This window comes from Protobothrops mucrosquamatus, unplaced genomic scaffold (assembly GCF_001527695.2).
Source record: "Protobothrops mucrosquamatus isolate PMUCROS unplaced genomic scaffold, P.Mucros_1.0 scaffold_191, whole genome shotgun sequence".
NCBI lineage: Eukaryota > Metazoa > Chordata > Lepidosauria > Squamata > Viperidae > Protobothrops > Protobothrops mucrosquamatus.
Window position 1 is genome coordinate 107576 of NW_015386267.1, and position 24571 is coordinate 132146.

Consider the following 24571-nt stretch of genomic DNA (forward strand, 5'->3'; position numbering starts at 1 on the left):
TTGGGATTCAGACTGAAACTGCTTGATGTATAAATAGATCCTTTAGAATAATAGGTAAATGCCACAGCTTTACAACCATCCCTAGGCTGATGCTTTTGAAATACACTAGATTATAGTTTCTAGAAATTAAAGTTAATATAACCAATAAAATGTTGTTTGTCCTGTCTGGAGGATATCGGATTGGAAAATGCTTGCTCATCGCATAAGCAACCTGAAGACTTCAAAACATATGATACCTACAACTCGGTGTATAATCTCTACTACCCCAGAAAAGTACAGCTATCAACACAGGCCATTATCATGAGAAGAAGCCCAGCTTGGTTCCATTCCACACACTTATCACATTATCTGAAGTATCATATTATTGAATTATTTCCATTAGCAGTTTTAAATAGACATGTTAAATATTTTTTAGGGCTGGAGTTTTTAACCTGATTCCTGTATCATCTCTATTTCCCAGTGATGACTTTGACCCCTAAAGAGTTCTCAAAAGCTTGACTGGCTGCAGCCAAATTTGTTTATAAGTGGTTGTGCACAAATCTAGAAAACCACTAGATCAGGGCTTTTCAACCAGTGGTACGCGTACCACCGGTGGTACATTGGCACCTGGCAAGTGGTACGCGACCCTGCCTAGCCTAGACCAGGGCTTTTCAACCAGTGGTACACGTACCACCGGTGGTACATTGGCACCTGGCAGGTGGTACGTGACCCTGCCTAGCCTAGACAAGAGTAGTGGGGGAGGGAACGACCTAAGCGGGGGAACGCAGGACTCGCCATGAGATGGGCTGCTGGGCCAAGAGAAAAGCCCCAGGATCGGCAGTTCCAGCACACCTGGGAGAGAAAGGAGGAGGGGGGGCGGAGACAGGAGAGGCTATAAAAGGAGGCAGTTTTGGCTGGAGAGGTAGAGAAAAAAAAGACTCCAGAGAAAGAGACAGAAGAGAAAAGGCTTTTGTTAAAGAAGCGGTGAGGAGAAAGAGAGAGGGGGGGACGCTTTCTGGGAGAAGTGTGTGTATGAGAGAGAGAGAGCAAGGGGCTTTTGCGAGCGAAGGGTGAATATTGATAATATTGAACCTCAACTTTTGTACTTTTCCATATTATAAACTAGCCATTTCTATAACAACAAATGAATCTAAGAGTAAAACCCAAAATCCCCCCCCTTTTTTTTATTCATCAAGTTCTTGACCCCCTGCTAAGCACTGGTGGTACTCGAATATTGTCATGTCCTAAAAGTGGTACAATCTCTGAAAAGGTTGAAAAGCCCTGCACTAGACGACAGTAAAATGATACAGAAAACACTAACCCTTTGCTTCCCTCTAGTGATGTTCTGGATAATTGCAACTAAGATTTGATAGTCCTTATAAGAGGTCCTACATGTCCAGGCATGTATGGACAGAAAAAATAGGGAAGCAGTAGCTGGCAGTAATTCTGGTAAATTAATACATCGTAGGTGGTTGTATTGCTCACAGCAGCCATTTTGTGAATGATGAAACCCTCTTGCAGCAGCCATTTGACTAGAGTGTCCCCAACATGTTCTCAATGTTTCAAATGGCCCACTAAGCCCCAAAGGTTTCTCCCCATCTTGGGAAAAGCATGCACTATAGTACTGTTGTTCAGAACTATTTGATTGGTGGATGCCTCATGCCCATGAGAGAAATATCCTTAAGCCATTCTTAGCTGTGCTTGTATTAGCTGAAGCCATTCTCCAGCTGTGCTAGAGAAATATACCTAAGCCATTCTTAGCAGTGCTATAGGTTTCACCCCTTAGTCTGAGACATCCAAGATATACCCTCCAGATTTGTCACCCATCGCCTTGCAGGAAGTCAGGTAATTGGAGTGATTTAAAACAGAAGCAACAACAGTAGGACTGAAGTCAGCAAATGTCATGCTGTTTTGCCAATTCAAGGATGGGTAAAGAGCATTTCAGCTCAGCACTGAGAAACACAAAACAGGAGCATAACACAATTAGGATAGTGTTGGTGAGCAGTTACTGCCCTCGCATGGCAATAAAAGAAAATACATGACTAAGGTTAATGCTTCACATGTCAAGAGTACAAAAGTATGAGTCTTAGGCTGCATATGGTTCATCAGCACCATTTTGCAGGCCCAGAATCCCCTTAAAATGTATTTCTCCCTTTTCAATTTCCTTTTCTTAAAAAGGAAAATGGGTATCTTAAGTCTAAAGAATTGATGCTCATTTCATTCCTTAAGCCAACATCCTTCAGGGCCATTTCTGATCCTGTCCCTGTTTACTTTGGGGTGTGGCCCTCAACATGATTTGAAGTTTAACCTCAACATTAGCCTTTCTTTTGGATGGGATGCTTACTAAGTGAAGTATTCTAAACAGAAGGGCCTGAAAGCTAAAAATGCAAATGATTTGTAAATTCCAGTAATAAAGGTTAAGGGGAACAGTGAAAAAATGGGACTAAAAATAAATCTAAATCTAAATAAAAAATGATGACCACAGGTAGACTAACCAGCCTAAAAATTGACAATGAAGATATCAAAGTACTGTAGTAGATAGCTTTTGCCTTTTTGGATTGACCATCAAAAGGTCTTGATCTTAGAAAAGATACCATGATGTAGCTATAGCTACAAAGATCAGATTTTTGCAAACCATTCTCTGTGAAACTCTACAGATGTGGAAGTTAAAAGCGCATGATAGAAGGAATGTTGATGTTTCTGAACTTTGATGCTGGAGAAAACTCTTGAGAATAACATGGACAGCCAAAAAAAAACAAATGAAAATGATCATCAAAAGAATCAAATTCAGTTTTGATAATAAGTGCACTGCTAGAAGACCTGAAGGACCAGGATAAGGAAGGATCATTCAGGGGAAAATCTAGCAATATGCTCACATGAGTTGATACCAGCTTGATGACACATAGTCAGTCAATTAGAAGGGCTATTTGATTGGCTTGTAAAACCCTGTATCACCATTAGATGGCAGCATAGAGATATAGAAACCCTTTACTTGACAGCATTAACTTTCTTTGGGAATATTATGCCAGTATAACTGCTAGAACTAGGGTAGCATGGTGTGTGCATGCACTCCTTTGGAGTCAATATTGACACCTACCGTAGTGACTGCCTGGACTGCCTACAATTTTCTTGGCAATTTTTTTCAGGAGTAGTTTGTCATTGCCTCCTGCTCTATGAGAGAGAGTGACTGGTCCAAAGTCACCCAGCTGGTTTTGTGCTTAAGCAGGACTAGAGCTCATGGTCTCTCAGTTTCTAGCCTGGTGCTTTTAACCACTGCATCAACTGGCTCTCATAGAAATGTATGTGTATGTATGTGTATTCTATTAAAATCTTCTATCAAATGACGTGATTACAGTAATCATGACTCAGCATGGGGTGGGATGAAAGGTATGTTATAAAATTTGTCGGATACTCAAATTATGACTAGCTGTAGTATCTTTTGAGAAAATGTGTTGTTTTTAATTTCTGTCAGATGAGAGGTTCAGTCTAAGAGAGAAAAAGTATGATATAGAGCAGGGATGTCAAACTGCCGGCCTGTGGGCCAGATGCATCATAGTGAAACCATGCCCACCCCATTGCCGGCAATGGAAAAAAAGTCGCAATATGTCGCAACATGTCATGTGACATTGAGAGTTTGACACCCCTGATATAGAGTATGGGAAGTTAATGAGTTGCTATAACAACCTGTGAACACACCTGAGTAGTGCAAATGTGTGTGGAGCCTTCTTGGAACTGTTGAAAGGACTATGTTGTAGCCTGGAGATAGATGCTGTCGTATCCTCTCGCTCTGTTGAGAGAGGGCTGTTCAATTTTGACATAGATGGCATTTGACCCCTCTTTCAAACCAGCGGTTCTCTCTCTGTCCAAAATGTAGACTTTGCTGTCTTCGAAAGAGTGGCCTTTACCTTTTAAATGCTGATGGACTGCTGAATCTTGTCCTGATGGGTTAGCTCTCCTATGTTGTGCCATATGTTTATGAAGCTGTTGTTTTGTTTCCCCAGTGTACAAATGTTAAGGAAAATAGTCTAGCTTCCCTGGACTGTGCTGTATACATTAAGGAAGACAGAAGCCTTAACATTGAAATTTACAGGAAACCCACACACATAGATTTACATTTTGATTCACACAACCCACTGGAGCGCAAAATGGGAGTTATCAGAACCCTACACCACAGAGTTGAAGGCCTGCCTATCAGCAAAGATGGAAAAGTAAAAAAACTAAAACACATCAAGAAAGCCCTCAGAACCTGTGACTATCCCAAGTGGGCCTTCATCAAATCTCAAAAAAGATCCAGCAGGAGCTCCTCCATAGCAGACAAAGAAAACAATATATGAAGCAACATAGTCATTCCCTATGTTGCAGGAATATCGGAAAAGCTCAGGAGGATCTTCAGCCAACACAACATACATGCGCACTTCAAACTCAAGAATACACTAAGGCAGAAGCTTGTCCATCCCAAAGATAAAACACCCAGACACAAACTGAGCAATGCAGTATATGCAGTACAATGCAGTGAGCCATGTGCAGATCTATACATTGGGGAAACAAAACAACTTCATAAACGTATGGCACAACATAGGAGAGCAAAACCATCGGACAAGATTTAGCAGTCCATCTGATTTAAAAGACAGCTAAGTCCACATTTTGGACAGAGAGGACCGCTGGTTTGAAAGAGGAGTCAAAGAAGCCATCTATGTCAAAATTGAACAGCCCTCTCTTAACAGATTGGGAGGGATACAACATCATCTCTCTCCAGTCCTTTCAACAGTTCCAAGAAGGCTCCACACACATTTGCACTACTCATGTGACCCTGAAGTCACAGATAAGCCTCCAGGCAGCACTAACAATTTGCTAAAAGAATGCAAATGACTAGCTGTCTGCAAGGAGTATAAATCTTTCTATTCCCCCCCATCCAGTCAGAGCTGAAGAAACTTCTTGGATGAGAAGTGAAACATCTTCAAAGAAAAACAAGAAAATCCAGTTGCCTCTTGAAAAAGCATCTTTGGGACAAAGACTTGCAACGTGACAAAGAAGATGCTGGATTTGGCAGTTTAATGAACACAGTCACTGCCTCCATGCTGCTGCATGTGGACTGGAACATAACACTTCCTATTCACCATACAAGTATATGCTTGATGAGTTTAAGTGCAGTAGTCATGATCTCTAGTAACATCTATCGAAAGTGACTTATGTTTGTTGCCAGAAACTAATGGAAAGCATTTGACCTCTATAATGTTGACCTACATATAATCTATGAATACCCACATTCATAGAGAAGAGAAGGACTAGGGGTGACATGATTGCAGTGTTCCAATATCCCAGGGGATGCCACAAAGAAGAGGGAGTCAAGCTATTCTCCAAAGCACCTGAAGGCAGGACAAGAAGCAACGGATGGAAACTAACCAAAGAGAGAAGCAACCTAGAACTAAGGAGAAACTTCCTGACAGTTAGAACAATTAATCAATGGAACAACCTGCCTCCAGAAGTTGTAAATGCTCCAACACTGGAAGTTTTAAAGAAGAATATTTATTCGGATACCACCTTTCACCTGAAAAATCTGACACCACCCCCATTCTGCTGTGAACTGAGAACCGGCATGACCGGCCAAAGCAGTTATACCTCCCATTAAGTTTTATTTAACCCAAACTGAGTTTTATCTTTTGAGGCTAGACTTTAGTGTGTAATTAAATTGCTTACTAATACATTCTTAAATTGCTGGTTGGACCATTCAGTATTATATATTTCATCTGATTTATGCTAATGCAACATATTAAGCTTTAACTAATTACTGTGGAAAACTCTGTATGAACATCCAGCTATATTCTGTGACAGTTGACTCTCAAGTATCTTTCAAAGTACAACCTGTAAATTTAATTAACAATGCAACTTCCAAGCAAATATGTTGGAACTTTGTTTAAATGTATTTGAATTGAACTATTTGTTTTTCAAATATTTCCAGACTTCCAGAGAGCAAGCCTTTTAGATAACAGCTGTTTAAGGTTCTTCTGTCAATGCTCTTATTTTATAACTGACATTTGCATGTTGCATTGTATCAAATTGCTTTGGCATCAATGAAACAAAACTATCTTTCCAACAAACATTCTAACAGTGATTTTAGAATGCATAAACCTAACAAGTCATCAGTCTGTCTTGATTTAAGTCCTCTAATAATAATTTATCACTTAGATGATACTGCCCAATCATCTTTATCTATTACTGTGCAATTCCTAACAGTTATTTGGGGATAAGTCCCACTTCCCCTGCTCCAGTGTTGTGTAGTTTTTCCAACATTGTCTTATTAACCATCTAATTTATATAGTTCTAAAACTTGCTTGAAATATATTTTTCCACAAATCAATGAAATATAAAAAATGGATGAAAAAAAATATATTAAATGATCGCTTTCGGTTTGAAAGGGATCATCTGTGGATTTTACTATACAATAAAAACAAAAGTTATTTTAACTGCTTTGTGAACATTCTGCTCCTTATTAAACTTCATGGCTACCTCAGAATTCTAAATAATTATCATAGAAGGTTGATTTTTAAAAAATTCCACCAGTTTCTTGCATAAAAGAATCTGGTCACATCGGTTTAGCAGAGGAGTTCCTATGACATTTTGCTTTATGCAAAAATTGTACTGCTCAAATCCGACCACCAGAAGGAATCAAAGCGCCGCAAATAGTAGGAACTTCAGCCTTTATTTCTTTCCTGAGAGCCCAAAACGAAGCCTGCTACACTACCTTTCCCAGAAATCCTCGCTTTCCGAGTTTCCTGCCCTGCCCTCCTGAAATGAATCATAGTCATTGCAGTTCTCCGTTCCTACCTTGTTCTAGCAAGTCGCTTGGCCCAAGAACTAGTCTTCCCAGTAGACTCCGCGGCGAGTCGGATTCCTGCGCATGATTGTTTTTCGTTTTGCTCCCTGCAGTTACTCTCGCCGAGTTCGCTAGGCTGGATTGGCACCCGCCGAGCTACAATGGGGCAGCTGGGCTGGGGAGACCCTCGGGATGCAGGTGAGGCGAAGGGCTCCGGACACGCCTGGTGGCAGAGGCGGAGCAAGTTTTTGGGGAGTAAGGCTGACCGCGGCAACCGTTGCCATGGCAGGTGTATCTAGAAGCGTTTCTCTTTGGAGGCAGCAGCAGCAGCAGGGCAGGGAAGATGTTGGCCTTATGTCCATCTCGAGTTGACTGCCCATCTGGAAATACCTGATGGACATCACCCACAAGGGATCTTCTCCGAATTAATCTCCATCTCCGCTAGGCTTTTTTTTATTATTATTTTTTTACGCAGGTGGTAGGAAAGGCGTTTCTTCAGATGGTTTTTTTGCTTTCTCCTTGCAGTCCGCCCTAGCGTTCCTCTTTGTGCAGCCCCGTCGTGCTTAATAAACCTGGACGGGGGAATAAGAGGGGTCGTTTTGTCCCGCGCTGGAAAAGCGACTATGTTATCTGTACGGTTTGGTTTGATATTTTTTTTTTTGTAATTAACCCTCCCCGCATCGTCTTTCTTCTGTATTTCTTGGACTACCGTTCCCATTATCCAACGTAATTGGTATCTTAACATCCATAAGAGCTGATGGAATCGGAAATAATTCATACTGGGCTTAATCGTGAAGTTAAACTTCATACTGAAGTTTAAGCTGAAGTTCTCATGACATCTCCATTTGCAAAAGCCCACACTGAAATCTGTGCTTTATCATACTGTTACTAAAAAAGAGAGTTTCTTTCTTATTTATTAAACAAGCAGGTGTTCACCCCATTCTTTTTCAAACAGTTCTGGATAGTATATCTGGATACAGCTGAATTTTTCCCAACTCCTTGCACACTTGTGAATCGATAGACTAAGAGAGAATATCAGGTTCTGAGTTGCCTATTCTGAGATGATTCAGATATTAGTAGAGATAGACTCCCTGTTAAAATTGTTATCGTTCCTGAGTCTCTGTTAAAATGTAAGCATGTTTGTATCTTAACTCATTAATTGGCTGCACTTTTTTTTCTCTTTTTGTAGCTAAATGATCAATAGAAGGTATATTTTTTATTGCTGTGGAAGAATTGGTATATGGGTGTGGTGCCAGTCTTCAGCCATGGCTCATCTGAGGGAATTTGCCAATCAGGTGAGTGAGAACTTGAGGCTGTTTCTAAATCATTTACATGAAATTGAAATGTCCAAACAAACTTCTGCATGTGGCCACATTTACATTACATTCTGACATTTGTTGTTGCAAAAGTCCACGGTGGCATCAGTTTTCATGCTCCAGTTTGCCACGTTTACCAGGCCAGTTTCCCTGGATGATTTATTCTACCATTTTGCATTATGCTGTATATATCTTTATATGTTCCAGTTTTCCACAATTTTTCCTATGTTTATGAGGGATTGGCTGATTTTCTAGCCTGTTGTCTGCCCCCTCATACTTTTTTTTCCTTTTTATATTTCTTTTTATGTTTATATTCTATTTATATTTCTAATATATATTTGCTAATAGTTGTTAGTTGAATGCAGAAATCAAGTGTGAGGCTTGCTTTTTTGAGAGCATGCATGGATGTTGTGGCATTGTATGAAAAGATGCTTACATCTTGTACCCTGTACCCTGTCAAAGAGTTTCTTAGTGGAATTTACATACAGTACCGGTAGTTGCCCTATTAAGAGTAAGAGCAAATGTCTTTAACTCAAAAACCTTAGAACAGAAACTGAAATTGGTACAAGCCTTGATGGTGATGGGTGAGTCTGTACCATATCTTCTCAAGTGATAGGCATACACACACACCAGGGATTAAGATAATATAAATGGGAAGGTGGTATAATCTGGTTTCGAAAAAAATAAGACCATTCTAATAAATTTGAGCTTTTAGCTCAAATTACCTATTCGGCATGGTCTGTCATCTTGAAAATGAAAATGAAAAGAACTGGAAAAATAGTCCTAATATTTCGGCTCCTAGTTGTCTGGCATTTCTGCTGCTTCTGTTACTCTTGTAAAGGAAAGCATTTCTAGTGATATTGTTCTGTACTTGTATGCTTGCACACCATATTTTGATTAATTTTAATAAAACTTCTGTAGCTTAGTTTCTGGGAGGTGATTGGTCTCTTCCTCGAATCTTTAATATTTTGCTTTTATGTAATTTGTATATTTATGAATATATGAAGTTATATATATTATTAATTTTCTATTCTGCCCATCTCACTGATACAGTAACTCTGGGTGGCTTACAATATGATAAAAAGTAAAGGAATCCTAGAAGTCAATTAAAAGTAGAGGAATTAAATAGAAAAGCTGAAAACCGGGCAATGGGCAGTCTGGGTCTTCTCTACCTGGTCAGCCACCCTCAACATAGCTGGGTCCCTGCCAGACACCCAGGCCAAATGGCACGCCAAGTTTTCAAACTCTTTCAGAAGGCCAGGATTGGGGGGGGGGGGGGAGGACCTCACTTCTAATGGAAGAATATTCCAGAGATGGAGGCCGCAACAAAAAAGGCTCTTCTCCTGAATCCCACCAGCCTAAATTCTTTGGCAGACAGGATCCAAACTAGGCCCTTCTACTAGAACAAGTGAGGTAGGCTAGTCCCTTCAGGATTAAATTGTCCCTTAGATATCCTGGCCCCATGCCATAAGGGGCTTTATAGATAATAACCAATTGAAAATGCCACATCTGTACCAGTTGTAGCTTCCAAATATTCTTCAAGGATTATCCAATATAGAGCACATTGTAGTAATCCAACCAGTAGATGACCAGGACATGAGTGACTGCAAGCAGGGCCTCATAATCCAGGAAAAGGCGCAACTGGTACACAACTTGAAGTCACGCAAAGGCTCTTCTAGCCATGACTGTCACCTGCTCTTTGAGGGTTAGAAAAACCCTCAACTTGCACACCAGATCTGTCAGGGGTAATAAACTCCATCCGGAATTAAGGATGACAAACACCCTGAGATTCCTTGAACCCACAGCCACTGTGTCTTACCAGGGTTCAGCTGAAGCCAGTTATCCTCCATCCAAACCCCCACAGCCTTCAGGCACTGTGAGAGGATAATTACAGCATCAGTATATATGAAAGTTTGCTGGTTTGATCTTGGACCATGCATTAACAATAATTCTGGATAGCTATGGATTTTATTACTATTTTAATAATGTAGTCTATTGACAATTCTCTGAAAATAATTGATACTCATCCGCCCATATTCCATATTAGTGTGCTTTCTACTACCTATATGGAACAGCAATTTCTGGATTGAGCTTCTCACAAAAAGTAGACACAGAATGTACCTATTCTTTTGATGTTGGTCAGCTGTAAGAGATGTACATGGCTCTTAAATATCTTACCATTTTTATGATACTGTTATACTTACAGGAACTGCAGAAGATCAGATGGAAATAGCTCTGGAAATTTTGTTGAAATATGAAAGCTAAGATTGAATTCTGCAGCATTCAAAATTATTTTCACAAACATGAGTCCATTAATTACTTCACTTCAATAAATATTTCAACTCATAAGAATGTTTTAAGCTGAGATTCTTTTATAGTAGATCTTGCACGCTTTCCTTTTGGATAAAATATAAAATTGACTCTCTTTCAAAATCACTCAGATGGAAACGAACAATTTCAAGTGTTCTTCAGTACTTCAAGCCTTTATAATTAATTCTCAAGGTGGAAGAAACTTTGATGAAAGGTTACAGCTAATTTGATGATATATATGTTAATCTCCAGTATAGAAGAGACATTTATCTAAGACTGCATCAGAAAAAACTGATGTATTAACAAATGCCATGTTAGTCTAGTGATTAAGGAACCAGACTACAAAGCAGGAAACTGAGATATAATTCCGTTTTAGGCATGCAAATTGGATAATTTTGGGCCAACCACTCTCTCAGCCTAACTTACCTCACAAAATTGTTGTGGTGGGAAAACAGGAGGAGGAAAGAGTTTTAGGTATATTTGCTGCCTTTAGTTGTTTATAAAAATAATAAAGGCAAGATAGATATATCCTTCTACCTCTGTTAATTTTAATATATATATAATGATTATATAGATTGCTGTTCACAGGGGTGTCCTGTGGATTTACAAAGTAAATCATGAAAGGTTCTCAGAAACGTTTTCTAGGGTGTTAAATTAATATAATCTCTTATCTAAATAGCCCTGATATGAGTAGAATCCTGAAATTCTAAGAAGATGTTACAAGTTGAACAATACTCAGATATTTACAGCCAGAAACTCTTCTTACATATGTCGATGAAGATTCTCAGTCATCCAGGTAGAGTTGCTGGAAGTTGAGTCATAGCACCTGGACTTATTTTCTTTTTGGTTTGAAACGTTTCACTACTTATCCGAGTAGCTTCTTCAGTCTGAGCTCAGACGGAAGAAGCTATTGGATAAGCAGCAAAACGTTTCAAACCAAAAAAGAAGTCCAGTTGCAATGACTCAAGTTCCAGACGGTCTTCTTACATAGTGTTATTTTTCCTCTTTTAGATACATTATGTAGAAAAAAGGTAAATCCATGTTGAACAATTTAACCTTAGAAAACTATACTGGGTTACTCCTATTTTGAGAGATTTGTGTTGATACCACCTTTATTTGCAAACCTAACACTGACTTACCAGTTCAATTTCTAAATCCATAGTTAATCTGTTACATAAATCTTACATTTGGTTAGTCCACTTATTGCTGTCTTTTTAAATGCATGCATTAGTCTTACTGATTTATTGGCATTCTGTTAAGCCAGTCTTCTGAATTAATCACATTACTGGTTCACATGTCACACTAAGTAACCTGGCTTGCTTGGTTTGGACTTACTGTCATTTGCTTTATCACTACGTATGAATCACTCACTGACTTACCGGTATTTTGAAAAAAAAAGTAACGGCTCTGAGTTGAGCTGATGACTTCATAGTCCCATTATGCATGCCTTTTTTTCAAGATATTTTTCAATTTCTCAGTCTAGTTTATACTCCAGAATTCCATGTACTCATATTAGTTCATAAACTGGGAAAAGATCGGCCAATTATTGCCACTTTATGAAATCAATCTAAAATGAAATAAACACAAGAGAGAAAGCAAATGTTTTGTTTCACTACAGAACTATTGGAGAAAGTATTCATATTGTAGTCTTCCTATTCCTCTTCTTTAAATTATCCATTATATTATACCAGTAAGATTAAAATTACTTTTAGAAAAATTCTCCTGAACTTGATGTTTTCATATGTGGACTCTTGGCTGATTGACAGCAATAAGCCAAAGTTTCAGGAAATGTAAAATAGATCCTTCTGGCAATCTCCAGCATGGAATGTGAAGAGGGCTGTGCAAATTCAAGGCTTATTTCAGAGTAACTTTTAAGATTTGCATTTTCAACATAACTGAAGGACACTAGGTTGGGGAAGGCTATGCTACACTAAGTCATAGAACTCATGACATGCAAAAGAGGGGAGGATAATTCAAGCTTTGTTCTATTTTGAGCATACAGTTTCTCTTTTCACATTTATGAATATGTTTAATCGTTTATTGACTACTATACATTGACATGGTATTGATATTTGTGTGTGTGTGTGTGTGTGTGTGTAATTAAACATAGAGTCTTGCAACACATAAAAAGCTTTCAATTTATTAAGATGTAACTTTCTTGGTTTGACTTTTTTTTTTTTTTTTACATCTGGTGGTAGTCAAACTGCCACTTTATTTTGGGTGAAATTGACTATCATGACTGCCCCTGTAGAAAATATAAATGATAACTTAAAATATAGTTTTTGGTACTCATAGATCTTCACATACATTCTTTTTTCTGTTCTAATGGGAAGCCACTATCGCACTGTCTTATAATGAACTCTTCTATGGAGGGTTTATTTAGAATTGTTATACTAGCTAATAATAATGACTACCCTTTGTTTTTCTGCTTTTTAGAGTTCTGAATAGTTTGTCTTAATGTGTTGTCTTTCCCTCTCACTTCTTCATTTCCCCAATGTTTTTTTATCCAACTTAGCACTCTCGGGTTGATCCAGAGGAATTATTCACTAAGCTGGAGAGGATTGGTAAAGGATCATTTGGGGAAGTGTACAAAGGAATTGACAACCGTACCAAGGAGGTAGTAGCTATCAAAATAATTGACTTGGAAGAGGCAGAGGATGAAATTGAAGACATCCAGCAGGAGATAACAGTTCTTAGTCAGTGTGACAGTCCGTATATCACCCGATACTATGGCTCCTATTTGAAGGTAACTGAAGCTAGAAAAGTAGCCTGAATTGCAACGCTTTTGTTGCAAGCTATGTTGTAATTTATCTATAAAACTGAAGGGAAACAAAAACCAACTGCTGCACAAACCCTTCTGTCTTCAAGCACAGTAAAATGGCTTCTTTTTTAGACAAGCCCTCCCTTTTTTCCAATAATTGTTTATATTTCAATCTGCAGCACAAAATCTTGTGGTAAAGATACTGGTATGAATGGATAAATGTCAGTGAACATGGGAAGATTTTCCTTCAAAATCCTCTCTCTGTTCTTGTTGAAATAAAAATACTCATGACCAATATTTAATCTTTCAAAGATCTAGTAATTTGAATGCAATTCAGTCTAAGTAATCAATGTAGTGAATGTGTAATACATACAATGGTCCCTCCCTAAATTTACTGATTCTAAATTAGACTTTCTTAATAATTTTGTAAAACTGTTGTCATTTCTTAATTGAAGGTGCTTGATTATGGTGGATGAACTTTGCTTCTGAAATGTTGATCTTCTTGCCTAAAGGGTTGTTAATGAGAGTTTCAGTTTGTGTGCAGCAAAGATAAAGGTGTCCTTGTATTTCCTTACGCTAACATTCTTGTATGAAACTGGTTATCATGGTGCTGTTTATATAATTTTTTAAACTATAAAAAATATCACCATGAATTAGTTACAAAGGTCAATGAGACAGCTAGGTGTTTCTGGTATTAAGAAACTATATATGAGATGAAGGGCAGCCCATTTTGTCTAATATTTCTAATACAGTAGATGGATTTAACTAAACATTATGATAATTTGACATATCTGCTTGACTTAATCTACAGGGCACCAAACTGTGGATAATCATGGAGTATTTGGGAGGTGGCTCAGCTCTGGATCTAGTAAGTATCTTTATTGTTTCGTTTATTAACTTACCAGACAGAATTTGCCAACTCAGGAGCAGCTCAAGATTTCATATAATCAGTTATGACCATCTACCTAACCCAACTGGTATTTGGCGCCATCCAGTCAGCAGATTTGATATTTTGACCTTGGATGAAGTAGATTATCTGGATCCTTTTCAGTCTGGGTTTAGGCCAATGTATCATTGAGACAGCATTGATCCCACTCATGGGTGACCTCTGGGGGTTGGGAGGGGGGGTAGGATAGAGAGGGTGCAACTATCCTGACCCTTTTGGATCACCTGGCATGTTTTAATATCAACCATGGTATCATTCTGGACTGGCTTCAAGGAAGATACTGTTTTGTAGTGCTTCTCCTCTTCCTCTCGTAGCCATTTCCAATTTTTTTTTGGGGGGGGAGATCCAACCTAGATTCCTACAATATGTGATATCTCAGGGTTCAAGTTTTTCACTCCTCCTCTTTAATATATATAAATTGCCATGCAAGATCATTTGTGCTCATAGAGTGTGGTATCACTCCACCTTAACTGGTCAGGTGATGCTGTTGAGATGCTGACTCAGTGCTTGGAGATTTTGAGGGTCTGAAATGGGTAAGAACAAGCTCTTAACTCAATCCTAGCAAGGAGTGACTTGGGTTCTTGGTTATCTAGGATCTGGTGATATTCATCTTTGATACTTGATGGGGATACACTTTACTTGACAAAGTTAGTGTGCAGTTTGGGGCTTTTCTTCATGAGCTCGTGGTTAGAGGGCATTGCACAGTTTCATATTTTTTGAAAAATCTTGATAGCCAAAGTCCTTTTATATATTTCATGGACCTACTTCTGCCCTTGTCTTTCAGCTCAAGCCTGGTCCCTTGGAAGAGATCTACATTGCCACAATCCTGCGAGAAATTCTTAAAGGTCTGGACTACCTTCACTCTGAGAGGAAAATCCACAGAGACATCAAAGGTAAGGCACACAGACTACACATTGTGTTCATTCCTGGCAGTTCTTTACTGAGATCAATGAATCCATGTTTGTTGCTTGTTTGCACTAATATCCTAGAAAGAAGAATCTAGCTAAGTATATACCTTTCTGTGATCATGTATTAAACTAAGGAGTCTGAATGCTGACATAAATCTGCAACAGATTAATGAAGATCATTTATGTTTTTTTAAGAGGGAAATGTTTCATGATTTTGAAAATGAGAAGAGGGGATGGATGGGAAAAGGGGATTATGAAACAGAAAGCATATTATTTTACTCTGCCAAGCACTGTTTGTAATGAATAATAATAAATGTAAATAATTTAAAATCAGCATAAATTTTACAACTTTGAATCCATTTGCTGTAGTAAGTATACTATAGAAACAATTGACTCCCTTTCATAAAAGGATGGTACTAGTATAACCTTATTAATAATGGTTTTTGATGAGATTTATGCTATGTGTATAAAATTGTGTTCAGTACAATACTTCTGGATAGTGATTTTTTAAACCAGAATATAGGGTACATTTGGGTTAATTACAATGGTTTTTCCACTAGAATATAGAAAGGAAAGATATAAAACATGGAAAGAACAGAGAATGAAAAACAGAATTAAATATTTCAGGTAGGACAATTATAATATCTCATTATTTGGCTTCTGAATTTATAAGGAAGTTGTCCGAGAAGTAGATTTAAGGACTGAACCAAAATTCTGGCTGTCTTCTGCTTTCCTGCTACAGTTCTTTAAATAACTATTTGTCATCTTCTCTATCTTGAAAATTAACTGAAAACTATATGCCAAATCTTCAAAAGTTACTATCTTTCCACAAGAGAGATAACCCCCCTTTGATTAAGTTACTTGTATAACTTTTTGTATAAACAGCTGCCAATGTGTTACTTTCGGAACAAGGGGATGTGAAACTAGCTGACTTTGGTGTGGCTGGCCAACTGACAGACACTCAAATCAAGAGAAACACCTTTGTTGGGACTCCTTTTTGGATGGCACCCGAAGTCATCAAGCAATCAGCCTATGACTTCAAGGTGAGCTGAGAGGAGCAACTAGAAATAAAAAGACCATCAGTATATTATCTCACCAGGGAATTGCCCTATGTAGAAAAAATAAAAGATTTACAGTATGTTATATCCACATCCTTTGCCCATGGTAATGTTTGAGTATACTAGCAGAGTTTTGCTCCTACTTACATATATCAACACACACACACACACACACACACACATACACACAGAGGATCATTCTAGAAGGTGAATTGAACTATTGTATTCTGGAAATGGGAATCAAAGTCTATGACCACACAATGTTGGCTTCCATGGGCAAATTAAGGTGGAATATTCTGAGTTCATAGCCTTTGGTTTTTCTTCCAGGCAGACATTTGGTCTCTTGGTATTACTGCTATTGAACTGGCAAAAGGAGAGCCTCCAAATTCTGACCTGCATCCAATGAGGGTTCTCTTCCTGATTCCCAAGAACAACCCTCCAACATTAGAAGGGCACCACAGTAAGCCCTTTAAGGAATTTGTGGAAGCCTGCCTTAACAAGGACCCCAGATTTGTAAGTGGCTTTTTTTCCTTGACTTTATACAGAGTACTGTGTCAGAATATCTGGCAAAAGTTATTAAAAGAATATGATACTTGACCTTTGGAGATGAGTTAAGGGACTAGAGAAGAGTTGAGTTCTGGTTTATCCTTCACAGAAGATTGTGGTAACTTTGGGCCAGTCATGCTATCAGCTTTCCAGCCCAATCTACTTTACAACATTGTTGATGGGAAAATGTTATGTATACTGCTCTGACTTTCTGGAGGAAGTGTGGATATAAGATTAATTAAAAAGTAAGTCTGCCTGAGTCATTTTCTAAACCAAAATGCTCTTCAGAAAGCCAAAAGTGATGTCCACTTCTTATTTGGGCTTCTGCTAGCTGAAACTCCTTGTTTTGTCTCTTTTGTTGGCACAGAGGCCCACTGCAAAGGAATTGCTAAAGCACAAATTTATTACACGTTACACAAAGAAAACATCATTTCTCATGGAACTCATTGACCGGTACAAACGGTGGAAATCAGAGGGGCATGGTGAGGACTCCAGTTCAGATGACTCTGACATGTATGTATACTCCCTGTCTCCTGCTCCATTTCCAGATAAGAATAACTCACAGTCAGATGCTAGTGAGAGGAATCTGAACTGTATAAATTTTGTTTCATGGAAAATAATCTTTTGTAGATCTTAACATGGATATAATTGATGTGGCTTTTTGGGTATGGATGAGAAAGGAATAACATATTATTTTAATGCTAGATGCTTCCATTTTTTTTAAAAAAAGTGAAATGAATATCCAAACTTGGTTCCTTGTTGGGAACCTGCCAGAAAAATTAGTACATGTGGTATCACATCAAATGTTAGTCCCCTGATAATAATAGAAATAATAGTAATAATAGTAATATTGATGATGATGATGTTGGAAGGGACCTTGGAGGTCATGTAGTCCAACCCCCTGCTCAGGCAGGAAACCCTATACCCGTGGTGGCACGCAGAGTCCTCTCTGTGGGCATGCGCACCGTCGCCCCAGTCCTAGGCCTTCAGCTGGGTTTTATAAAACCTTTTTGCTTTAGGCCTCCGCCGCCGTGTGCAAAAAAAAAAGATTCAATCAATTTCAACTTCTCGCAGGAAAAAAAAAGATCTCGCAAAGTTGGAATTGAACTTTTTAATCCCACCCAGTCTGCCACTACCGAAGCCACGCCCACCCAATGGGCCACACCCACTCAATGGGCCACACCCACCCGGCACCCAACAATACATAAATGGGTTTTGGGTTGCAGTTTGGGCACTCGGTCTCTAAAAGATTCGCCATCACTGCCCTATACCATTTCAGACAATGGCTGTCCAGTCTCTTCTTAAAAACTTCCAGTGTTGGAGCATTCGCAGCTTCTGGAGGCAGGTTGTTCCACTGGTTAATTGTTCTAACTGTCAGGATACACCATGCCAATTGTGAGGGCATAGGAGCAGTTGGGGAAACTCTTCTCTAATTTTTGATCTGTAATATAATTTCTCCAGTTCAACATATATTTTTTTTAATACAAGGTTTTTTTTTTATTTCCTAGTGATGGAGATGCAGATGAGAGGGATCAAGGGCCCATCTGGACTTTCCCTCCAACTATTCGACCCAGTTCCCTGAACAAATTGCATAAAGGGATGTCTCATCATGGGTCTCAAAAGGTCAGTTTGGGTTTTTTTTGCAGCTGAGAAGAACCAAACCATTGATAGTAGGTCTGGGAGAACTTTAATGTTTCTCTGTACTAAGACAACACAGTATTAAAACATTTGCTTTGGCTGCTTTTTTCTTTTTATCATTAGTACCAGATACAAGTGGCAAACAGGATGTCATTCCAGCCTTAGGCTTTTTCTGAAATCAGAGTGGGATTGCTGAGAGTCTGTAGGAAAGAATAGAAAGCAGTTAATGATGTTTGTTTACTTGTTTCTTTCAAAACAATATAGGTTCATGATGCTTGGCAATACACTACATTTTTGTGGATAAAAAGCAAATATAGATAGTGGTAGGCAACCTAGTGCACTCCAGATTTCAACCCGCATCAGCCCAAGTGGCCAGGGATTATGGAACATGTAATCCAAAACATTCAGGCTAGGTTTGTACATTACATTAGCCATAAAGAGGTTGATTTTCATTTAGCATGATGTAGGCACAACAACATTTTGGTTTGTAGCTCCTCATGTACGCTTAGCATTATGAATCAGGCCATATGGCATTTTCAACAAAATCTTGATTAAAGCAAACCCTGGCTTAGCATAATATATGAACCAGTTCTTGAATATTCTTGTTCTAACAACTGGAGGTCTTGCTTAGGAAACACTAGCTGGCAACCTTGTTTTTTTTTTCTCTTTCCAGGCTTCTGAACCCATCAAGAGGCAGCCCCGGTCCCAGTGTCTCTCTACTCTTGTCCGTCCTGTCTTTAGAGAGGTGAGTCTCTGGCACATTCTGAGCAGTTTTTGTAAACTTCTTTGTAACATGTAAAGCAGGGGTCCCCAACCAGTACCGGGCCACCGCATGCCAGCAACCGGTCCGCACAAACAAGCCAAGCCCCATCCATGGGATGCAGGCAGTACACAAAACCAAGCACCCTCCAGTCCACAGAAAAACCTCTCTCCACCGAACCGGTCCCTGGTGCTGAAAAGGTTGGGGACCTCTGATGTAAAGGGCTTGGATAACTAGGTGAGGCTCTCTGAAATAGATAGGAATCTGAAAAGCAAGGGCATAGGAAGAGATGATTTTTGAAAGGAGAAATGAGGTACAGGTTCTATACAGGTATCTAAATCCAATACTCACTAAGGCTTCTAAATAGTTTTTACCAGTACTGTTGGGTCATGCATAGGGGCTTATTTTTATATTTAAATAGCAAGTATTTATGGTGGTTCACAATGCCAAAAAAAAGTTAGATGTCAGGTATAGCATGCAGATGAATTGCAGGGTCCTTCTGGTTATGACGCATCGAATTCAGTACAGAATACTTCTTGCAAGCCAAAAAATACTCAAAACCAAAAGAAGCAGTAACAAACTAGCATCACAGTTATCTGTTTAAAATCAGTTCACTGCTTCTTTGGTGCCAGTCTGGCATTTTTTTCAGTGTGTTCTATCTAGCAAAAGGCTTTTTCTTCCAGAGGGAGCAATACACATTGCTGCTCTTCTCCCACAATCAGTGCTCAGCTTTGCCTTGTTTTGCATCCTGATTATGTGGGAGGCATAAAGCAAAGGGTAACTGGCCTAGCTAAGGATCTCTTCAGGACACATTAGGGATATATAAGCCATACTGATACTGAAGGGGAAAAATATTCAGCCAGGCAAGCTTTTGATTATAACTGATTGCTCTTCTACTGATATTTTTTGCTTTTGGTTTTGCTTTTCAGTTAGCTATTCAATTTCTTTTGGAGAAATTTCTTAAAGAAAAAGTCTTATGCTGCCAGAGTCTGTCCAGAGCAAACACTTTTCTGAAATGTAAATGCCAAGTATGCTGAAACCTAAATAGGAGATTCCAGAGATTGTGCTGTTTGGAGAAATGAAAAGCCACGCTAAAAATGTTTTTACTGGGTGGTGGATGTGCAGGCTATTTTTAACGGAACAAAAATGTTCCATATTATATTGCCTAACATATATGATGTTCACAGTTTCATATATCAGCTGGTCTCAAGCTCTCACCTATGATTCTTTCCCATTGGAATCTAGAGTTGTCTAAACATTTGGATTTGGATGAAACCTGACAAAAATTAATAAAGAAATATACTACAGGTAGTCCTCAAATATGGCCACAATTGAGCCCAACATTTCTATTGCTAAGCAAGATAGTTGTTAAGTGAGTTTTGCCCCATTTTATGACATTTCTTGCCACAGTTTTAGATGAATCACTGCAGCTAAGTTAGTAACATAGTTGTTAAATGAATGGCTTCCCCATTGACTTTACTTGTCAGAAGGTCTCAAAAGGTGATCACATGACCCTGGGACACTGCATAAATATATGCCAGTTGCCAAGAATCTGAATTTGGATCATTTGACCGTGGAGATGCTGCAATGGTCCTAAGTATGAAAAACAGTTATAATTCACTTTTTTCAGTGCCCGTCACTAAACACTAAATGAATGGTCACTAAACAAATGGTTGTGAGTTGAGGACTATCTGTATACAACACCCTTTTTCATATAGGTGGAGAGCAATAAACTTACATATTAAAATTGAGACTGCTATGATTCAGTATATACTATCATCTCTGACATAAAATGAAAATTTAAAACAAATATTTTGACTGTTCCAAACAAAATGTTAATTTTATTTTTTTGGCAGCTCAAAGACAAGCACAAGCAGACTGGAGGAAACGTAGGCGCCATGGAAGAACTTGAAAATGCTTTTAGCTTAGCTGAAGAGTCTTGCCCTGGAATCTCAGATAAACTAATTGCATATATGGTGGAACGAGTGCAAAGGTAAAATCAGCAAGAGCTGTTAGTCTGATCAAACTTAATAGCGTCAAAAGAGCAACTACCTATTTCTAATATATGCTTTTTGTTTGTGCCCACAATATTTAGGTAAGGGCTATAGATTGTGGATTCCTTCCTGTAGAAGTCAGTTTCTACAACTTAGTCCTTTGAATGGTCTCTGGACAGGATACTAAAAATCCCTTCTGGTACTAATCCACACCAATTTTGGCTAAGCATGACTGAATATTTAGCCCAAAGCAATGTTCTACCTGTTTGTTATTGAATCTGAAGAAAGGTTATGGTATACATTAGGGGTCCCCAACCCCCGGTCCGCAGCCTGTTGGGAACCAAGCCATGCAAACGGGCAAGCGCATGAAGCTTCATTTGTGCATGGGCAGTATTAGGTTGCGCATGCAAAACCATTCCGCCACTCCCACCACCGGTCCATGTAGCCAGAAAGGTTGGGGATTGCTGGTGTACATAACACATTACTTCTGTATATAATATCTGTAAAGTGAAGGTGAGCCATCTGAGACTTCAGGGCCACAGGTGACATGCAAAGCTCTCCCATCTTTGCTGTTGAATTTCAGCTTGCCACTATTTTGAGGCACAGAACATATGAAAAAGTACAACATAAAGACATACAAAGACGGTACTCACCTAAATAAGGAAATCCCCCTCGGGCAACGTACATGCCTGTGATGCTATCTACTTTGGGCTTAATAACTTATGGTGGAAAAGCCTGACAGGTTTCTCTTGTTCATCCTCAGGTTCTCACACAGTAGGAACCATCTGTCTTCAGCACGCTGATGAGTCTGCTCTTTTTTGCTCATGAAAAGGGTGAACCTCTCCCCCCCCCCAGCTCCACCAGCTCCACCAGAACTGCATCTTGAATTGTTATCTGCTATTGGATGTTAACATTGTGCTATGAATTCCCAGTCATTTCAGAGCCTTTATGTCTGTATGTGTCATGCACCCATGATGGGATTTGTAAAGCAAATAATCATGGACTACTTTGCAGTACTGGGAGGGTAATTTCTACAATGCATTTCATGAAGGTTTTTAAACAATAACCAATTTTGCTCAGGTCAGACCTTGTTTCAAAGCAAAATCCTGACTGCTGGAAAATCAAAACTCTTAGACAAACACATTCCAAGAAGGAAGGAGATGCTGGTGGGTTTCTCCTCTGGCCAGAGGCAAAGTTTACTTAAGCACATAGATGATCTCTTGCCATTCAGCTAGACAGCAATAGAAGGCTGTTACTCAAGAGAATCTTCTCTAGACTTTCTCAATTTAATTATACAGGTTATATTTTCCTCCTCAGTCTGCTTGCCCCTTTTGTGAGGCAGGCTTGTCTGCTGCTGTAATCTGCCCTTGGCCACGTTTCAGTGACAATAGCTCAAAGCAGAAATGCTTCTAGTGTGGCAAGGCCTTTTGCTGCTATACAGTATTCATTACTGACAATTCATATCTGATTCAGTAATTTTGACAAGCAAAGTATTATGGACTTATTAAAGAGGAGAGACATTAACTACTCCCACAAGTTAGAGAAACAACAGAGTCCTTCCAAAGTTTCTACACGTTTAGAGCTTTGTTTGTGAAATGTGGCTAAAATTTTCTGTTAAATTGAAATGAAGTGTGGTGCCAACCAGTGAAGAATATTCTAGGTGATGTTCCTGAAATGTGTTCTTTGTTCTGTCTCTTTAACTGTTTACTCTGTGTTGGACCCGAATAGTTTTAGGAGGTATCCTTATCATTTTCTAAGGAATCTGAAACTCTTAAGTAGGAAGTTAGCAGATCTATAGCAGTATTAAAAATGGAAGTGGGAGGTCTTCAAGTATCATTTTCTAATTCTGTAACATCTGATAGTGCCATGGATGACTTGAGAAAGACGTTACTGCCTAATAATTACAGTTGTGGGTGGAGGTAGATCTTCCAGTTCTGTTTATTCTCCCTGAAAAATGGTTGGTTGATAATATGCAGATTATGCTGGAACATAATGCTCTTAAGAAATATCTGGGATAGTTGTATTTCAGCCACGCTCATGAATATGAATCCAATTTCTTTACCATTATTTCTCCGAATTATTTACACAACATATAAAAATATACTAATGGAGAACAGGAAGCTGCTACTTTGTGCTGTTCATAAAAGGTACTTTATGCTAGTCCACACGGTATTGCCAGAATGTTCCCAAATTGACTCCAATACTCAAAAGTAACAGTTATTGCTATTCAAATAAGCAGCAAAAGGGATCTGCCACTTCCAATAAAATTAACTTGTAAAACAAGTTTTGACTTTGCTTCTTTATTCATTAGATTTATGTTTTGCCTTTCTTCCAGGAGCTCAAGATAAGTGCCTGCTCATCTAATTTTTCCACAAACAATCCAATATGGTAGTTTGGGCTGAATGTTAGTGATCTGTCACCCACTGAACTTCCATGCCATGGGTTAGACTTGAATCTAGGTCTCCCCAGTCAAAGATAACTGGTATTATTGTTTGATGGAATGAATGCAGGGTTTCAGGTTGATGTTAATTAATGTACACTTTCCTTAGGTTATTTTCTTTTTTAATCTGAGGGTAAAGCTTGATCTTAAGCAAGCAAGAAGAATTAGTCATCTGATTTTATAGGCAACTATATGTTGTAACCCAGTGTTTCTCAACCTTGGCAACTTTACGATGTGTGGACTTCAACTCCCAGAATTCTCCAGCTAGCGTTGCTAGCTGGAGAATTTTGGGAGTTGAAGTCCACACATCGTAAAGTTGCCAAGGTTGAGAAACACGCAACATAAAGCAAATGATATTTAAAGGGACTCAAAAAGGATTGGATATTATTACATGACTGAAGTTTTATTTTTTTTCTTGGGGGGGGGGGAAGCATCTGACATGGAAGATCTGCAAAATTCTGCCAAAGTCAAGAAGAGGCTGTGCCATAGGCATTTGGCATTTTTCTATTCATTGCAGATAATAGCTCAGGTGTCAATGAGGGCAGAGGGAGAACAATGCATTTTTACCCTTATCTTTAAAGGGGCATACAGAGAGTAGCATAATTTTAAACACCAAAGTGCACATGCATGTTAAAGCCGTTTCATAGCTTGCAAGCACATATGCAGTTAGAAAAACCTTAGGATCAGATATTCACAAACACAGGAAAAAAAGTTATGTCTTTTTAATCTGAATCTATTGAATGGTTAGGATAAAGAGCAGGGAGAGGAGAAGCCCTGATCTTGTCTAGCAGTAAATCTTTGCTAAAACTTACTAGGGTATATGGTGAATTTGAAAGAGATTATACACTTTGATGAGTTTTCTTAATAAATAAAAATCCAACAACCTCTGCCCCCAAAGGAGTTGCTGTTGCCATGTGTTATTCGTGAAATTCTATCAACCATTAAAAAGCCCAGTTTATGCATGATTGATTACAAGTGAAACACATTTAAGAGATCTATAATAGTTTATTTCCCAGAACACACTAATAAATAAAGGCAGAAGATATAATGAATGGCCATCTTTAGGAATTTGCTCTTCATCAAGAAAGATTTCAGAATTTT

General features: G+C 38.7%; 1 protein-coding gene across 1 annotated transcript; it reads left to right on the plus strand.

The window, feature by feature from the left end:
- Positions 1-6880: 6880 nt before the first annotated feature.
- STK25 (serine/threonine kinase 25) lies at positions 6881-23313 on the plus strand. The gene is made up of 12 exons (XM_015824520.2): positions 6881-6991; positions 7983-8088; positions 12935-13165; positions 13992-14048; positions 14911-15019; positions 15920-16077; positions 16420-16605; positions 17006-17151; positions 18147-18261; positions 18950-19021; positions 20893-21029; positions 21794-23313. Exons 2-12 carry the CDS (start codon positions 7987-7989, stop codon positions 21831-21833), a joined length of 1353 nt encoding a protein of 450 aa, XP_015680006.1. The 5' UTR covers positions 6881-6991; positions 7983-7986; the 3' UTR covers positions 21834-23313.
- Positions 23314-24571: the final 1258 nt, after the last annotated feature.

Bases quoted from the DNA above. Each gene is read 5' to 3' on its own strand.
- STK25 (XM_015824520.2), top strand. From the start codon at position 7,987: ATGATCAATAGAAGGTATATTTTTTATTGCTGTGGAAGAATTGGTATA. The intron at 14,049-14,910 runs GTAAGTATCTTT...CTTGTCTTTCAG, and splicing joins GTGGCTCAGCTCTGGATCTA to CTCAAGCCTGGTCCCTTGGA. The intron at 18,262-18,949 runs GTCAGTTTGGGT...TTCTCTTTCCAG, and splicing joins CTCATCATGGGTCTCAAAAG to GCTTCTGAACCCATCAAGAG.